The sequence below is a fragment of the Bemisia tabaci genome, chromosome 10 (assembly GCF_918797505.1).
Source record: "Bemisia tabaci chromosome 10, PGI_BMITA_v3".
Taxonomy (NCBI): Eukaryota; Metazoa; Arthropoda; class Insecta; order Hemiptera; family Aleyrodidae; genus Bemisia; species Bemisia tabaci.
The window spans coordinates 12099384-12119594 of NC_092802.1; the positions used below are offsets into that span (position 1 = coordinate 12099384).

A 20211-nucleotide genomic window follows, 5' to 3' on the forward strand; every position below is an offset into this window, starting at 1 on the left:
AAGAAAAAATACTCTTGATTCGATCAGATTTTTGCTTAAATCAAAAGGAAATCCGCTCAAATTAAGAGGCTTGGTTCTTGATTTAAGCAAAAATCCGATTGAATCAAGAGTATTTTTTCTTGTCGATGTTTTTAAGAGTCTGGACTGTGGATCCAATGTGTTTTTTCTCCCAGTGTCAGAAAAGCCAACGGAGCAAGATGGCTTACGCAGAGACCCCACGGATCGCAGGTGGAACGGACCACGAAAAACGGGCAGCCCTTTCTTTCATATATACTCGCTGACGTCACAGGTGATGAGACAACAAGGCCACGCGTGATTCTGACTGTGATCTGTGTAGCTATCACTTCCAAGTCTGTGATAATCGCTAATGGCTAGAGGATGAAGTTAATAATTTATGATGAAGCTGAAAAGTGAACAAATCGAGCATCACTAATGATCAGAGGAAAACATATCTTCTTTCGAATGGTCTCCTGTGGATTCCCGAGAGGTCCCGGCGGCGTTCTTCTCTGCGCTTTGCATTAGCGCTTGTTTACGTGTGTGTTCTTTTAAAACGTTGATTTAGGTGATCCTGATTTTGAAGCAATGATCCTTGAGGCAGTCCGTAACTCTATGCAAAGTGCATTTACAGATGTTACAATTAATGCGCTTATGGGTAGAACACTCCTTCATTACAGTACGCTGTTGCGCGGACACAACAAGTAGTGCAAGTAGTTACTACGCGGTGCACGGTGGCGGGCGGCGGTGCGACGCGGTGCGGCGTGTACAGGTGATAATCCTTGATTGAGAAATTGAGAAATTGCCCAGCGCGGTGAAAAAATGCGCGAGCAATGCAATACGGGCGCTACAGATCTATAATGTTGATTATTCGTACTCTAGATTAAGTAATTGATATAGGCTTTAGTTTTGGATTCTCATTTTGTTCATGCGCAATGACACGCTTCGAATCACAGCTGAAATCTAATGCATAGATTCTAATCATCTACATGGTTGCCGAAACTCCTTTTAATTGCGCATGCGCAAGTTCGAAAAATTTGGTGAGTGAGTGGCTAAGGTGGTAACTGTCAGTTACGCAACACTCACTAGGCCACTTCACTGACACCAAACTTTGCACTGATTCAATCCCTAGGGACTCTATAAAAGTTCAAAAGTTCTCTGGAACGAACACACTTGAAAAACTGAATCGATTGATACCCAATTTAAGATTGTTTACCAATCGAAAACACGGTTTAAGGTTAATCAACTGGGAGCAGAGATGAACACGACTTCTCTGAGCCAAGCGCAGTTGCCAACCCAGAGGAAAACTTATGAGGGAAGTGGAAAACTGGATGAAAAGCTGAGAAAAGTCACACGCGACATTTCGCGGGATAGGATGAGTTCGACCTTGCACGGGAAAGGAGAGGTTCAGAAAAAGGGATTGAAGAATCAAATTTTGGAAGAAAATTACCAACGTACACAATCCCATGGAAAAATAATCGTTGATACCGAGACGTCAAACATACACAAGGATGGATTCATTAAACGCTACGGACTGAAATGCTGTGGAAAATAGCACAGGAGAGTTCGCAATGGATTACTGTAGAGATTAGTCGACACCAAATGGTGAAAAATAATGTACAAAAGTTAACAATGATAAGTAGAGACAAGGTATAAAAAGTTGTAAAAGAAGGTGTAAAAAGTTGGTGAAAATAATTAGTAGAAAAGTTAACAATTGTATGAAGAAAAAAGGTTACAAGACTTAATACTGACTGGTGTGACTGTGTGACCAGAGGTAGACGAATTTTTTGATGGTTTTGAAAACCAGAGGGAAAATAAAAGTATCTAGACTGTACTGAGATTGGAACGGTTTCCGGAGTTCGCCAGCTCGATATTTGGTGGCTTTCGGTCAATTTACCGTCAGGTTTTTTAAGGGAGGCAATTAAAGGAGTTCGCCTTTTTTGAGGTATTTAGTGGCTTTCCAGAGGTAGTAATCCGTAGGAAAGGATAATGTTTATTATTTTTTTTTTTTTTTTTTTTTTTTTTTTTTTTTTTTTTTTTTTTTTTTTTTTTTTTTTTTTGGTCAAGAGAAATTATTTAAACGAAGGATGGTGTTAACTCTCTCAGGTAGTTGTATGGTCTCTCGTTGCGAACTTCCGTTATTTTATATGTTGTTATTTTGTTTACATTTTTGAGTCCATATTGTAGGGCCATGATTTGGGAAGAGTTTTTCTATTGTTTCTAGCATTTCAAAGTTAGACGTAGATGGGTCATTCCATTGTAACGGGTGTGACAACAATTTAACTTTAAACAAGAATTTAAAATCTTTCTTGGGGTTTAATTAAAAAATTATCTGCAGCAGCAGAAAGAACTTTTTTTATAGATCATTTCAGTTTATCAGAAATTGTTTTTACTTTGTTCCATTCCTCAGAAAAAATTAAAAGGCATGCGTAACGGGTGTGACCGATTTTGGAAGTGAGTTTTTCCTCAGTGAGTGTAAAGTGGAAACTCAGCGAATTTTATGAATGTAAAAATCTGATTAAATTATATGATGAAGCCAAGGATTTTTGCTTCAACTGCCGATTATCCGTTTTCGATTATCTGTTTTTCTTTCCTTGAAAAATGGGAAAGTTTGCGTAACAGGTGTGACGTAACGGGTGTGACAGATTGTCTCTCTGAGGTCCATCATTTCTGATAGAGTTTGAAAGTTAAAAAACTTACTTTTCTTCTCATACTCTTATTGTAGGCAATCCTAATCAGTAAATCAATCAACAGTTTGACACATTTTAATGTAGAACATGCCAAAACTACATTTTTCTACAAGGTGGCCCAGACTTACCGTCCCAGGGCTTTTCTTCGGGTAACCCAAGATTCCCCTTTCGTCCCCGCAGTCCTAGACCTCGCATGGCCCAAATTAACCAAAAAAAAAATCCTGGCACGGTAGGTCTGCGCCTATAGTAAAGTGAAATTATTTCAATCAAATCGGAGAGAGTTCAACGAGTTCTATTTGAAGTCCTTTTGAGATAAGGTGTATTCACTTTAAATACTGAAACATGGCAAAAAAGTTGGCTATCTCTCTCTTATTAGATGTATACATAACCTCTAATTATGCTTATGAGTGTATTTCTTGTGATAACCGTAGAAAAAATGGTGAGAAGTGAGGCAACATCTGCATAACTGAAGCCTCTTCTCATTGGTCACACCCGTAACGTGTCACACCCGTTACGCATTTTTGCCCATCAATTGTTGAGATAAATATTCGGAAAAAATACTCCAAAGCTGTACTTGACTTGAAGACGAACGGAAAAAATTGGCATCTCAAAATGACATGAATTAAAATAGTTACGAGGGGCGTTCAATAAGTAAGTATCCCCCCCTCTCTAAAATCCATAAAAATGGACCAATTTTAAAAAACTTGGGCTCAAAATCTTCCTTAGGATATTTTGAGTTCAACAAAACAAACCGCAACAAAATCGGACTATGTGCGGCCGAACGCGAGCCGTTTGAACGCGCCGAGGTGCTCGACGCTCCCGCCGAATCTGCGAGGATTTGAAGTCCGCTACAGGAGAAGAGCTTCTCTGCCAAAGCCTCAGTCGTTCATCACTGACGAAAAATCAAAGCAATTTTTGTAGAATAAGGGGCTTACCTCACTTCTCCACACAACCAGCTCGATCCAAGCAAGTCTGATACTGAGACTAAGATTAAGAGAACAGCTTTTGGATGCCTCGTGCGTGGAAGTCTTTCAGCGAAGAGTGTGATGAGTACAAGTATCTCGGTGTCTGGCTTGATCAGGATGGAAGGATGGATAGAGCAATTAAGGACAGGATCATCCAGGGCAGGAGAGCCATCGCGATGCTGAACGGGGTGCTCTGGGATCAGAGCATCTCAAAGGCAAACAAGCACCGGATATATGACGCCATCGTTAAAAGTATCGTGCTCTATGGTAGTGAAGTGTGGCCTTTGACGAAAAGAACGCAAGAAATGTTGAGGGCAACTGAAATGGATTTTTGGCGGCGATCTGCCGGCATTTCGAGACGGGACCGTGTCCGTAATGAGAGAATTCGCCAGGTGATGAAGGTGATGAAGGTTGAAGAAGATATCGTGTACGACGTCATGTCCAGGCAGTTATGCTGGTATGGACATGTGCAAAGAATGTCGGAGGAGAGGTTACCCAAACAAGTTTTGGATTGGGTACCACCTGGGAAGAGGCGACGGGGACGTCCCGTAAAGGGTTGGCGGCAGGGCGTTGACGAAGAGATGTTGCGGTGTCAGTTGCCCGATAACCTCTGGGAGGACAGGCACATGTGGCGTTTGGGTGTCGTAGAACGCCAGAGTGCGTTATAAAGCGACTTTATATATATAGAAAACCCACGATTAGATTTTTGCAAATATCTCCTGAACGATTCATCTCACGAAAAAAACAAAAAAAAAAACCGCAGAAAAAAGATGAAATCTCCTGAGAAAACCTAAAAATGTGGCCAATGTAGTGCTAGACTCACACTATTTGCGGGGGGGGGGGGGGGGGGGGGTTGGACCGACCCAAAAAGTTCAAAAATTTTCAATCAGAGCAAAAATTTTGTGCTCTAATGAGGATCAGTACAAAACTGATGGGGTAGAGTGTTCAGCTCACACAGCTTGCATTGGACTATTAATTTGAGGTCACGTCGAGGGATCTATAATTTTGGGTCTTTTTAAAATCTCATCAAAAGATCACACTCATCAACGAGATCATATAAACCGCTGTTTCACAGGATTAAATCAAGTTTGGTAACCATTGGTAGGAGATTTCATCTTTTTTCTGCGGTTTTTTTTTTTGTTTTTTTCGTGAGATGAATCGTTCAGGAGATATTTGCAAAAATCTAATCGTGGGTTTTCTCAATTTTGAAAAAAATCAAGATGGCGGCGTCCTGACCACCAGATAATTTTCCTGAAGTTAATATGGGCATGATTGGACTTCTTTGCACCTATAAATTGAAAAAAATTGATCTGGGTCGAAGGACAGAACCCATGCAGAGCGGTGTAATGTGTGCCGAAATGGGCAATTTGGCCGTTTTGAGGTTAGAAAATTGCGTGCGTGGGTGTTGCGCACCACTCTGATAGACACGATATTTTAACTAAATGTACTTAAGTGTGTAACTCATGAGGTAGGACTATAATATCGAATGTACCTACCTCTCTTTTTTCACACGGAGTGATAATGGGTGCCAAAATAGACATTTTGGCCGTTTTGAGGTTAGAAATCGGCGCTTTCGGTTGTTGCGCACCACTCTGATAAACACGAAATTTTGACTAAATGTACTTAAGTGTCTAAGTCATGAGTTAGGACAATCAAATCGGATGTTTGTTTTTTTCTAAATTTGGGTGGAAAAAAATCGGAAGATACAGCATTAAACGTCTGGCTGGTTGGCTACGTGCTCTCACAAAGAGAAACTGCCGTACTAAGGAAAAACGCCGTATGAACATTCGAGAGTTGCCAAATTTCCCTTGATAAATCATGTATTTTTGACAACATTAATGCACCTTTTTCTTTGAAATTTTCGGATATTTTAGATTAAATTGCGTATGAAATCATCTGAAATTTTTGGAAAGAAATATTCTCAATTTTCCTAGTAAATTCAGGTTTTATCACAGGAAATTTGGCAACGCCTGAAGGTTCATACGGCGTTCTTCCTTAGCACGGCAGCAGCAGGAGTCAGCATCTACGAGCACCCTACTCCTCTCAATTTTCGCGGAAAGACTTTTTGTGCACCAACGTAGCTCTTTTTTTCATCACCCAGGGCGACTATTTTACGAGGCTGCGCGGTATAAACTTTTGAACTCTGAGCACCCTCGGGGACGCTTCCTGTCATTAATGTAGACTTACAAGGATTTAGTGGTGAGGAGGAGTTTCAACAAGTCGTTTCATTACAGAAATATTGCGGTCACTTCTTCACCCTATGACCATTTTGTTACCCTCTCTTGTGCTCTAAGCTTCGGTGAAAATGATTCAACATTCTTCCTGAAAAATAAAACTTTAATTTCTTTTATCAACCACCATCTCAACCTTCACTGGATTTACCTGCATAAGCACATCAAGTTGATCAAGAAGTAGTTGTTTTTTTTTCCTTAGTTTAGTTTATTTGGCCTGAATTTTGCAATTTGGAACCATTAATTCTGGCTCATATGAAAAAACACTTATCTGCATAGGGAAACTAATGGTACTTACGTAGTTTTTAAACCGGGCTAGAATTTATAGTTCCAAATAGCAAAATGCAGTCCATTTGGCTTCTTTTCCTATTCATTTAGAAAATTAGGAATCTACGATCATCTATAGACAGAGTTTATTTTTATTGTCAGTAGACATCAGGGGGATTGTGGCACATCCAGGCTACGGCTTTCCAATTTTCAGGGATTAAGATCGAGTAGAATCTGTTTCAGCAGATCCACTCGTCAGTTCCAGTGAGTTTGTCGCCACCACATGGATTCGAACCCGGAATCTATAGGTCTGGAGTCAGACGCGTTGACCGCTAGGCCAACCTGGCTGGCTGAACAGAGGATTTAATTTGGAAAGATACATTGGCTTGTCGGATGCTCTTCCCCCATTCAAGCAGCGCTTCGTTTAGGTTGTCTCGTTTTAGCCTTGGCGAGGATTTTGAAATCTGAAGGAGATTACGCCCATGAAAGTCGAGTAGGAAAATGCCGATTTTTAAACTCAACTCTCATTGGTCTAATCTTCCTATGGCTAAAGTCAATCGGACCATAAGGGTCGAATATTGCAAAATCGGCATTGTACTTCAAATTTCCCGCTAAAACTGAAACGAAACTAATGGAATAGAGCGTTTCGTCGTTTTTTGATGATCCATGGCATACGGAACGCATACTGCCGTGCTAAGAAAAAACGCCTTATAAGCATTCAAATGTTGATAAATTTCTTCCGAGAAAAGATGTATTTTTTTTAAAAAAGTTATGGATATTTTACCTTTAAATTTGCAGACACTTTAGATCAAATTACGAGGAAGATTCTATAAAAAAAATCGGGGGATAAAGATTTCGAACAGTTTCCCAAAATGTCGTATTTTTCCTGGAAAAACCAACAACCGCTGAAGACTCATACAACGTTCTTACTTAGCAAGCCAGCAGTCCAGCACACCTTAGTTTCACTTATAACTTGAGTTGGCAGGGGCAGGTTAGATAACTATTCGTGCTTGGTGGAAGTGTCTTGCATAACCGAATAATTGAAGGCGTTTGCGCTCCGAATTGCAATCGAAGTATTACCCTATTATGTTGTATCTGAATTTGGAAAGTGAAATTCGTGAGAGTTACTCAGTGCAAGGGACGATCTGCCGCCTCGATCTTCTAGACTGACGTTAAACTGTTTATAGCATGAATTCTTAACCTCAACACGGGGTTGAGTTACATGTTGTGATGTGAGGTTCAACGTACGTTGTTAATCTTAAGGACCGGAATTTGCAAAGTCCGCAGGTATCATGTTTCCAATTTCAAAGTCTCTTGTTTTTCATGACTTGAATTTGGGTAGAGTTTTCAATGGCATTAAAAAAATAAAGGAACAGAGCATAATTTTTTCTGGTAGTCATATTGTGTGATTTCGCCTGGATATCCTCACCTTCCGGCCAAAGTATCACCGAAAAAAAGTGTCAGGGGTTATCCCCCAAAATTGTTCTACTGCCCAAATTTGTTGGATGATATGGACATTTGCAATTAATTTTGGTAATACCGCAACTCAAGTTGGGGTAATACCGCAAAATTTGGGTTAGGAACCTAATTTATTGGGATACTACCACAATTAATTAGGTTAGGAACCTAATTTATCGGGATACTACCACAATTAATTGGGATACTACCACAATTTAATCAGTGAGTACGACAACACACCAACTCGGAAAAATGAAAAGAATCAAGACACACACGAAACCAAACAGTAAATGAAGAAATTAGTCTAAGAAAGAGATTTTTGGTGGTGAAATACAAGCACTTAAGAGCATTTTAAAGGTCCAAGTTGGAACAGATCCGCTAACTTCAATGACTTTTATAAAAATTGACCGTCTCGTATGAAAATTGAGTAATTTCGAGTTACCGAGTTGGTGTGTTTTTGAACTCACTGATTGGGGTATTACCACAATTAATTGGGAATGTCCATATCATCCAACAGTTGGGACTTCACCCCTACCTCTTTTTTTCCGTGATATCACAAGCGCCATGCGACGTTTATAAATTTCCTTCGCCATTTTACTTTTTCACAGAGAAATTGTTCGACGAAACTTTTCGAAAATTTCACTGAATTTCCTTTGTGCTGCTGATAAAATTTAGTGAAATTTTCGAACCAAGTCAACCAACAATTTCTCTGTTAAAAAAGTAAAATGATGGTGGAAATTTTGCGCTAGGCGTTACTTTGGTCGGGTGGTGACAATTCGTCAATGTGTCGTTTATTATTTACTCGTCGTTATTTCTTAACCAATAATTTTTAAACTTAGATTTGGTTTTTTCTCTAGGAAAAATAGGAAATTTTTGAAATTTGGCAATGAGATTGGTTCATGAATGCTGCATCACTTGCTACAAATGTTAATCCGCGGCTGTGTTTGTCTGGAAGTATTAAATAAAAAGCCCATACTTCATATTTATGCAGCTTCATTTGCCAAAATTCTGTCTCGCATTGTGATATATCTCGGCGTTTTGGATCTACTTCCTCGGTTGTCGAAAGATACTTTAACAGTATCCCTCTATTTCCATTTTTTCTCTTCTTTTCTATTCTTCTCGTTGCTCTGCGCGTAATTGAAAAAGTCTCCGGGTATAATTAATTCACGGAATCTGCAGGGCACGAACTTATTAATTTGCGGAAATCACGAGGCAAACGGTCAAAAGATGCAATAATAAGTGTTTCAAATGAACTCCAGCTTTTTAGCATGTTTAACTGTTGCCACGATTTCTTCAAAACTTACCTAGTTGGCAGTTATTTATGTTCTACTTTAAACAAATTTATTATTATTATTAAAGTCGCTTTACAACGCACTCTGGCGTTCTACGACCCCAAACGCCACATATGCCTGTCTTCCAGAGGTTATCGGGCAACTGACACCGCAACATCTCTTCGTCAACGCCCTGCCGCCAACCCTTCACGGGACGTCCCCGTCGCCTCTTCCCAATAAACAAATTTCATTTCTATTTTTCTATGCTGAAGACCATGGTCTGTGCAGTATTCTGTTTCTATTTTTCTGTGCTCTGCCCGCCCATTTCTGGACATATCCTCTTCTTTTTCAATTCACCTACGAAGAAGAAAATAGCATCTCCCGGGAATGCCGATCAAAATCCCGCTCACTCAAAAATCACTGCCTACTTGAATCAAATCAAAACGCTGGGTGCAAAAAGGGCATTCCTTGGTTGCGGTTTTTCGATTGGTTCATGAATGCTGCATCACTTGCTACAAAATGTTAATCCGCGGCTGTGTTTGTCTGGAAGTTTTAATTAAAAAGCCCATACTTCATATTTATGCAGCTTCATTTGCCAAAATTCTGTCTCGCATTGTGATATATCTCGGCGTTTTGGATCTACTTCCTCGGTTGTCGAAAGATACTTTAACAGTATCCCTCTATTTCCATTTTTTCTCTTCTTTTCTATTCTTCTCGTTGCTCTGCGCGTAATTGAAAAAGTCTCCGGGTATAATTAATTCACGGAATCTGCAGGGCACGAACTTATTAATTTGCGGAAATCACGAGGCAAACGGTCAAAAGATGCAATAATAAGTGTTTCAAATGAACTCCAGCTTTTTAGCATGTTTAACTGTTGCCACGATTTCTTCAAAACTTACCTAGTTGGCAGTTATTTATGTTCTACTTTAAACAAATTTATTATTATTATTAAAGTCGCTTTACAACGCACTCTGGCGTTCTACGACCCCCAAACGCCACATATGCCTGTCTTCCCAGAGGTTATCGGGCAACTGACACCGCAACATCTCTTCGTCAACGCCCTGCCGCCAACCCTTCACGGGACGTCCCCGTCGCCTCTTCCCAATAAACAAATTTCATTTCTATTTTTCTATGCTGAAGACCATGGTCTGTGCAGTATTCTGTTTCTATTTTTCTGTGCTCTGCCCGCCCATTTCTGGACATATCCTCTTCTTTTTCAATTCACCTACGAAGAAGAAAATAGCATCTCCCGCGAATGCCGATCAAAATCCCGCTCACTCAAAAATCACTGCCTACTTGAATCAAATCAAAACGCTGGGTGCAAAAAGGGCATTCCTTGGTTGCGGTTTTCAGAATCTCCGTTAACGTTTCATTCATGATAGTTAAGGCTGCAAATTAATGGAGCTCGTTGAAAATTCTACAGAATTCTTGTTAGGATTTTGAAATGTGCTAAGAACGAAAATTTTCTGAAAATTTACCCAATAGTTTCCTCTCTAAAATAAAAACTGTCCTGTAGATTTGGAAACACCGCAACCAAGAAATGCAATGCCTTTTCCGTGCCTAACGCCTCAAACATGATGTTTCATGATGACAGATTTTCAGTCGTGAGATGAATTTTGCTTTTGAAATGTTGTCAAGCTCGTAAGTAGTTACAATGAGGGGAACAGAAAAATAATTAGATCACAACGGAGAACACCGTTTTGATCGTCAATTGGATGACATTGGCTGGAATCAGCCTGACTGCGTAAATACATTGCCTCATTTAATGTACAATTTTATTTTTCTTCGAGATAACAAGCAACACTTTCGCCTTGAAATGTTCTGAGAATGTTGTTTATATCTTATACGCTATGTAATAAAAAATCGCAAGAGTAACGCTAGTAGTGCTAGACCGCGAAACGGCTGGCTCTGAAAAAATGAAAAAGTTTAAGGTGTTACGTTGCTCCTTACTTCTGTTAAAAAATAAAATACGGAAGAACCTCTGGCAAGATGAAATAAAGTCAGGCTGATTCTAGTTAACACCCTCCAACTTTTGTTGCATTTTTGCCAGATTTTCTTGTTAATTCAACACATTTCCTAAACAACTCAATGCAAAATATTCAGGTTGTTTCACACAATCTGGCAACATTGCTACGTTAAGTTAGATATTTCCCGTAATGTAAAGTTTGAGTTGACCATTTCTAATGTACACAATTAACGTCACTTTCTCCTTTCTAAGAAAATTCCACAGAATTACATTCATCTTCCGATTCCTTCGGAAAGTAGAAAAGTCCGCTCGATATTTTTCTAGGAACCTTCGTTTCAATGAGTGGTTATCGTTGCTTCCATTCTTTTTTCACTCTTCTTTCTAGGACGCTTAAGATGAAACTTGGCTTACATAAATGAACGTTCCGATATCAATCTAAAAGGCGACTTTTTCAGGTCATCGGCTCGTTAGAAATCGCAGGATACGAGACTCGCAAAATTCTCAAAAAATAATTGAGGAAATCTTCATACATTTGGTGGAAACCGAACAGAAGGACCTACTGCTTCAATAACCGTGTATACATACAGGATCATGAAAAATACACGCGACAGTACATTGTTCTCGGTTTGACGCTCAAATGTCTAGCGTGGGCTCTTGGAAAGTTATAAAATGCACTGGAAAAAAAACACATTGGATCTAGACTCCAGACTCTTGAAAACATTGACAAGAAAAAATAATCTTGATTCAATCGGATTTTTGCTTGAATCAAACCGAAATCCGCTTAAATTAAGAGGCTAGGTTCTTGATTTGAGCTAGATTTTGATTGAATCAAGAGTACTTTTTCTTGTCGATGTTTTTAAGAGTCTGTACTCTAGATCCAATTTGTTTTTTTTTCCAGCGTGCTGTAGCTAACCCGCCAAGTCTATGCAATCTGAGACGGGTTGTTTTGACCTAGACACCCATGTCTGTTTATAACTTTCCATTATTTTTTAATAACTCTGCAGCTATACCGTTTTTCCTCTCTAAAGGTTTAAAATGTAACGCTAGATTATTCTGATTTCAGGTTGACAATCAAAGCTGCCTGCCCAATGAATCTACAAAATTTTCCAATGGATATTCAAAGATGCCCTCTAAAATTTGGAAGCTGTAAGTTTATGTTTAATTTACTAAAAGTCTTATACTTATAAAGTTTTCCTGAATGAGGGAGGTTGGTGATATAAATAAAGAAATATCAAGCGAGGAAGTTGAAAAACTAACGCATAGAGAAAGTTCAAAAAAAAAAACATCCGTTATGAGCTTCGCAGGAGTGGTATGGTCTTTTTGAGTTTTTCGTCTGCCGAATGAAGGAACGCAACTCCATTCCAAGGTTGCCGAATTGATTCAAAAAATTAATTTATTTAGAAAAAATGTACCCGTGCAATTTTTATCCAAATTTTATAATATATTTGCATGGAATCTGAGGGGCAATCAGTGATATTTTCAGTTAGAAATGTGCAGGATTCTCCTGATTAACATGCAATTTGCTAGGGGGCATTCGGCAATATTGAAATGTAGTTACGCTCTTTCGTGAGAGGAGCTACACTGCCGTGCTAAGGAAGAACGCAGTATGACATTCGAGAGTTGCCAAATTTCCTTTGATAAAATGTTTATTTATGAGAAAAATTATGAATATTTTCCCTTGAAATTTTCAGGTACTTTAGATCGAAATACAGAGAATATTCCCTGAAAACTTGGGAAAAAAATATTCATAAGTTTACCAGGGGAATCGTGTTTTACCGAAGGCAATTTGGCAACGCCTGAAGGCTCATACGGCGTTCTTCCTCAGCATGGCAGTACAAGATCATGGCATCTCTTTGACGAAGACCGATTCCCATAACTTTGAAAACCATAACGCAAGACGCCGGTCATCTCACGCATGCATCCAAAATTGACACAACGTTGCCGATTCTGCTCAGCACACCGGGCAGATTGCAACAATTTAGGCGTATTTTCCTCGAAATTTGACAACACAACGGAAGGCGAGCGTTAATTATTCCGGCAGGACATCCGTCGACAAGAGCGAGCGAGTAAGTTGCGGTGAGCCCACGATTATCCGTTTCGAGTTTGTGATTTGATGGTCGCTCGGCGGTTTCATCCCCCCCTCCCCCCTCGCCTTGCCCCCAAAAAACCCCTTGAGCCCCTATCCCTCCCCCCTTCTCCCGCCGCGTTCTAATGAAACCGTGGGTGAGTTTCCAACTTGGCCGTTTCGGTGGCGGGTATCGAGATTTCTCTTTCTATCGAGACGCTAACTTCTTTTATTTTCTTCGCGGTCGCCAAATCGTGCTTGAAAATTATTAATTGAACAAAATGATCCCAACCACGGACTAATGAGATAATGTGGCAACAATGAGCTCGTCAAGCCCGGTCGTCGCCGCTGACGTCACCGGCGCTTTGTAATTCACATCCACTCTTACGATGCCGCGCTAAGGAAGAACGTCGTATGAACCTTCAGGCGTTGCCAAATTTCCTCAGATAAAACACGACTCGCCCGGTAAACTTATGAATATTTTTCTTCCAATTTTTCTGATAATTATGTTCGCGATACCACTCAAAGTTCCTGAAAATTTCAGGGGAAATTATTCATACATTTCCTTAAAAATTAACATTTTAGTGAAGGAAATTTTGCAACTCTCGAATATTCATACGGCGGTTTTCCTCAGCGCGGCCGTACAACCCTCAACTCGTGGCTCCTCTGACGTAAGGGAGTATCTCTATTTGAGACGTCGCATGTGTGAGGAATTTGCGATTTGACTGTTGATTCTTATGTAAAAGTTTGCGAGAAACACGATTGTGCCACTGGTTCTCTCTGAAATCAACTCCCAAGCTCGAAAAAACCTCTCAAGTTGAGGCCAAAATGGAGGGAATATCCCACGCTATCCTGAGAGTCCACTTCTACATCAAGACAAACTCTCCATGCAAAGATAGAGAGCAAATACATTAGCAGTAATGCCGTGTTTCCAGTTTTGGAGTCCCCAAATAAAGTGGCAGCCCTGTCAATGTATTTGCTCCCTATCTTTGCATGGAGAGTTTGTCTTGATGTAGAGGTGGACTCTCAGGGTAGCGTGGGATATCCCCTCCATTTTGGCCTCAACTTGAGAGCTTTTTTCAAGCTTGGGAGATGATTTCAGAGGAAACCGGTGGCACCATCGTGTTTCTTGCGAACTTTTACATAACAATCAACAGTCAAATCGCAAATTCCTCACACAAGCAACATCTCCATTCCGCATGAGCCCCGGAAAGCATAGGATCATACGGAGAACAGGGCTCACGTGAAATTCGAGATACGCTTCTTACGTCAGAGGAGCGACGAACTACGAAGCGCACTTCTTCGTTTCCACCCGTCTCTGGTTCCTTTCGGCAGAAATACGTCCAAATGAGCCGGAAAAAGTGGTTTCTTTTTGAAAAATGTAGTCCATATAGCAATCCCAAGATTCGCGGCTAATAAGCTCCGTAGACTTGACCGTACTCATAATTACACTTGGCATCGAAGCTAGTCCCGCATTGCAGATTTGTTTGTGGTTTGCTCGGACCGGATCTTACTTTTGAGATGAAAATTCTCAAACAAAGCCGAATCGGTGGGGGGGGGGGGGGGGTTGCACTCAGAAAATCTCGGGTGGAATTTGCATCTTTCACTTAAGCCGATGAGAATTTTATTCAGAGCTCCGCCGAAATGTTTGATGACGATTAAAGATGATTGTGTGAATGCATCCATGAACATGAGTGTAGTTGCGTATTTCTTGGAATGTTGAGCGCCCACGCTGTCGTGCTGAGGAAGAACGCCGTATGGGCAATCGAGTGTTGCCAAATTTGCCCGGATAAACATGTATTTTCGAGGGAGGTTGTGCATATTTTTCCGTAAATACTTTCAGATGTATCAGGGTAAATCCCGAATAAAAGTGTATGCAAATTTTGGAGAAAAATATTCACAATGGAGATGTTGCATGTGCGAGGAATTTGCGATTTGACCATGGATTCTTGCGTAAAAGTTCACGAGAAACACGACGGTGCCACTGGTTTTCGCTGAAATCAACTCCCAAGCTCAAAAAAAGCTCTCAAGTTGAGGCCAAAATGGAGGGGATATCCCACGCTATCCTGAGAGTCCACCTCTACATCAAATCAAACTCTCCATGCAAAGATATTGAACAAATACATTGACAGGGCTGCCACTTTATTTGGGGACTCCAAAACTGAAAACACGGCATTACTGCTAATGTATTTGCTCTCTATCTTTGCATGGAGAGTTTGTCTTGATGTAGAAGTGGACTCTCAGGATAGCGTGGGATATTCCCTCCATTTTGGCCTCAACTTGAGAGGTTTTTTTGAGCTTGGGAGTTGATTTCAGAGAGAACCAGTGGCACAATCGTGTTTCTCGCCAACTTTTACATAAGAATCAACAATCAAATCGCAAATTCCTCACACATAAAACATCTCCTTTACCGAGGTTTTGGGCCTCATTGACAAAATTTTACAGCTGAGGTCGTGATAGCTGCAAGTCATCCTATTTTCGGGGTCATATCTACTCAGTGCATTCCCTTTACGACGCGCGTATTTATGTGTCATGACATTCGCGACTTGGTGGTCGCATGGGAGGGGGCTGATATGTGCACTGGATGGAACAGATCAGCCAAGTTGGGGCGTGAGGGGGACGTGGGGAGAGGAAGGGGTGAATATTTGCGGAAACAGACGCCTCGCGTCGCATTTCCACTCGTAATTTTTGATGTGCGTTCACCGTGTTGACTAAGCATGCAGGAAAACTTGGAAAAGTGTGATGTTTTGATTGAGTGAAACGAAATAGGTCGCAGGTCTTTTTTCCGGATTAATTTTCCATTCCTTCGTGGAACTGTTCGCTTCAAAAAGTGCCCGACTTGTAAAAAAAATGAGGATCCCGTTTTATTTCGGAGGGGAGGTTTTTATGCGGTGATCTAACAAAAACGTGGGTTTAGCCATTTTTGCCCTTTAGATGGTATTAAAGTACAGCCGCATCCGTCTAAATTTGATATAATATGTCCTTTACTGTCGTTCTATGGAAGAACGCCGTATGAACATTCTAGAGTTGCCAAATTTTTCTTATTAAAACATGTATTTTTGACGCAATTTACTCATATTTTTCCTTGAAATTTTCAAATATTTTAGATTGAATTTCGTACAAAATTGTCTGAAAAGAATAGTCCGAAAATATTTACAATTTTTCCAGTAAATTCTGTTTTTATCGAAAGAAAGTTGGCAACGTCTGAAAGCTCATACGGCGTTCTTCCTTGGCACGACAATTTAGGAGTTTTCAGTTAGAGAGCTACTCTATTTTAGTACAAAAACAACTTCTCCTGGGCAGGTATCATAAAACTGAAGCTACCTCACATTTCGCTTTATGTGCCGAGACTGTCATGATACCGTTTAGCGCGCGATGTGAATCACGTATAGCATTGAGTTTTCATGAGCGGATGGTTTGAATTCACACATCAAGAATCATTTAATTTCTTCATAAGGAGTCGATTTCGATAATTTTTGTTGTGCATATCGTGTTTTACGTGAAATTTTGGTTAAGAAACATGTATCAGAATGCTGAAATTCGTACGTTGTCTAGTGGTCCATTGGCGAGGAGAAATTTGGCGACATTGATATTAACTTACGTCCTTTCGCGGAAGGAACGACGATTTATGCAACAGAAAATTTGAGGCAGATGTGCGTCTAAGCCGAGCGCCACCGTGCAACTTTCGGAACTCTTTTCGACTCACGTTTAAGTACAGATGCGTCTTACCCGCCTAAGTCTAGTCTTCTTTAACTAAAATGGTGGCACTATTAAAAGCCTCGGTCTGAAATCTTTTAGTCTCCGAGAGCACGGGTTGATATTGCCACCTAGTGCGGCTAACCCTTATATTTCGACAGGCTCCGAGGGATGGGCACTCTTCTGGGAATTTGGCAAATGGTTCTCGGTTTTTCAATGAGACTGCACTTAAATGAGCGAAATCCCTGAGGGATCGCGGAGGAGAAGATCGGACAGAGAGGGGGGAGAGGGGCTAATGGGATTGGAGGGATGCCGGTGGGGGTGAAGGGGGAGGGATTTATTGGAAGCCGCGAGTCCGGTCGAAGAACGGGTGAGATGGTTAATTCGAAATTCTAGGCATGACGTTGCCAAATTGGAGCATTTACTGAAAAAAAAAGATTGGTAGAATTTACCATTCCTTCACGCTGCACTGGAAAAAAAAGCACATTGAATCTAGAGTCCAGACTCTTGGAAACATTGACAAGAAAAAGGACTCTTGATTCAAGCAGATTTAAGCTTAAATCAAAAGGGAATCCGCTCAAATTAAGATTCTTGATTTAAGCTTAAATCTGATTGAATCAACAGTATTTTTTCTTGTCGATGTTCTAAGAGTCTGGACTCTAGATCCAATGTGTTTTTTTTTCCAGTGTGTATTTCACACAGCGTGAAGGAATGATAAATTTGACCAATCTTCAAGCCGATTCTGCCAGAGGAATGGTAACCTGCCCCAGTATGTAGTATAACGTTTACCTTTCTTCTGGCAGAATTGACTCTGAATTGACGGCGTGAAGGAATGGTAAATTCTACATACAATCTTTATTTTCAGCACACACGGAAAAAAACTCGGTCATACGTCCCGAATAGTTCGGTCTGAAGGACTGAAACCTTGGTCGAGAGATCTGACTGCAAAAGTTGACAGGACTGAGCTAAAGTTCAATGAAGCGAAGGTTTGCTCCTACTACTGAAGTCTCAGCTCATCAAACCGAAAAGTTTAGGCAAATATGAAGCGAAGTTTTAAGACCAACTCGAATGAAATACACACGCTCACTCTCCTGTGAGACAAAGGTTATGGAACAATCGGATTTGTAAGTTGTTAACCCACTGTCCTAACCTATCCGACCATTTTTATGGCCATGTAACTGCCTATTCCTGACAAATTTTTGGTTGTGGGGTCACAATGATAGGCCCTAAAACCATACCCCCAACCTGTAGCAGGAGCATGTGCAGAGGCCTCACGACCATAGGTCATACGATCTCACACACACACCCTCTTACCCCCGCCCACATTCACCGAAAAAACAAAGAAATATGACGAAGGGTAAAACGAAAATGAAATGAAAATTCATTGTTAGTGCACTTATCATGAAAAGAGGCTCGTTTTCAGTGATGTATACATCAGAAGATAACACGAGGAAAAAGCTGAGTTATTGGCCGACTTTACAAATATAATATGCAATAATTGCTACTCAGACTGTGTTTAAATAAATAGAAAAAAAAAAAAAAAAAAAAAAACAATGTACAAGAGGTTGTTAATATATTTACAATTTTACCTTAACATGGTGGGCACACAATCGTTCCGACCAACACCTCGGTCTGCATCAGTGCAAAGGACAGAAGAGAGAAGAAGCATAATAGCTCAGCTTTTTCTTCGCATTATGAGTAGCCGAGAACCTAAAAATCTTGTCAGAGGACAACTTGTGTGGTGAACCCTAACAAGCAATATTGACAAGTTGCAGAATTTAAAAAATTCAACAGCAACGTTGCAATGAAATTAAGTCTATCTGGTTTTGACTCTCTCCATTGCTTCCATTTCTCGGAACTAGTAATGAATTTCGGAACTTCCGAGCCTTTCCTAAATTTTTCTCGGAACTTTTGAAATTTCCGAAATGTTCCGGAGCTTTTGCATTTCCCGGAACTTTTGAAAAAATCTTAAACGAATCCCGGAACTTTGACGGGTATGGAATGGACAGGGTGGAAAAATTTCATGAAAAATAAAATCTTAAAATTCCCCGTGAAATATTTCATGAAATTTCAGAAATTTATGAAAGGTATTAAAAATACCGGTTCCTTTTCATGTTTCGCAAAATGTAAAAATTGTGACTTTCTTCTATTTGCGTGTGTTTGAGTGCGGGTTGTATAGTCTAGCCCCTGAAAAATACGAAATATTTCACGGCATTGTGAAATTCCATGAAATATTTCACTGAAATTTCCAATCTTTCATTTCTTTCTTACGTTTCATGCCACCCTTGGAATGAGAGCACTGACTCACTCAAATGTCTCATCTCATCCTTTTAGGAGTCTTCGAAGTCATCAGACCCACGGAAATAAAGCAATATGTGATCCCTAAGTCAAAAATTTAATACAGATTCATTCGCTGGAATTTTATTACGGCAGTCACAGCGGTGCGGTTCGTTTCACACTCGCAAATAGTAATAGGTTGAAATTCGCCTCCAACAGTTATATCCCTTTTTTGTTGGACCGTTCCAGTATTGAATACGTCATTCATTCGTCGCCCATGATTTTCCCCGTTCCTTTTTAACCCTCAGGCGACACATGAGTGCCCATTTTGAGCGTCACTGCTCAACAATTGAAGTGCTCTCTATCGTGTCAAAGCTCTGCATTTTTTCTGTCTTCCTTTTTTTTGGCGTGTGAACAACCGCTCTTATACAGCCGCCCCCTTCTATTTCCTCTTATTGAGCATTCTGCTGCAAATTTGTGTCGCGGAATAAGCAAACTTGTTTTTCGGAGTCTGAGAAGCGAAAGAAAATAACGCATTCTTGCCACATTTTGTGCCGGTTGATCTCCGCAGCTCCCTTGATAAATAAAATCTGCTCGATGAACATGATCAATTCGACGGCGGGGACCCTCTGGTTTTATGTCAGTTGCACTTTTTAATATTGTGAAATTTGCACGTCTGAGAATGTCAAAGGCCACAGTTCACTGGAAAAGAAAACACATTGGATCTAGAGTCCAGACTCTTGAAAAAATTGACAAGAAAAAATACTATTGATTCAATCAGATTTAAGCTTAAATCAAAAGGAAATCCGCTCAAATTAAGAGGCTTGGTTCTTGATTTAAGCAAAAATCCGATTGAATCAAGAGTATTTTTTCTTGTCGATGTTTTTAAGAGTCTAGACTCTAGATCCAATGTGTTTTTTTTCCAGTGAATTCCGTTGCGTGCTTTTCGATGTATCGATTTATCTGTCATTTAAATCTATGGAAAAGGATCGAAAAATAGGCTGTTCGCAACGAACACTTCAATAATCGATTCTTCACCAAAGCTTCAAATAGGGAAATATCGATAATCGATCATTCACGCTTCGCCCCTGATAGGCCAATGGCGTGCCGTGTCTCGCGATATGTCAACTAATCTGCCATTTAAACCCATGAAATTTATCTATAAACAGGGTGTTCGCAACGAACACCTTAATAATCGATTCTTTACCATAGTTTCAAATGGGAAAATGTCGATCATCGATCATCCAAGCCTCGTCACTGTCAGAGGCAAAACTATGTCGTCATTTAATATTGACAGTATAGAACTGCTTGCAGTGGTGCATGTCTCGCTT

General features: G+C 40.2%; 1 protein-coding gene across 2 annotated transcripts in view; it reads left to right on the top strand.

Annotated features, from left to right (window-relative positions):
* The window catches only part of LOC109044655 (gamma-aminobutyric acid receptor alpha-like), a 164974-nt gene that overhangs the window by 72759 nt on the left and 72004 nt on the right, over positions 1 to 20211 (top strand). For both annotated transcript variants that reach the window (XM_072305092.1, XM_072305091.1), the window contains exon 6: positions 11906 to 11988. In XM_072305092.1, the coding sequence (XP_072161193.1) occupies positions 11906 to 11988 (83 nt within the window). The remainder of the gene's footprint in view (positions 1 to 11905; positions 11989 to 20211) is intronic.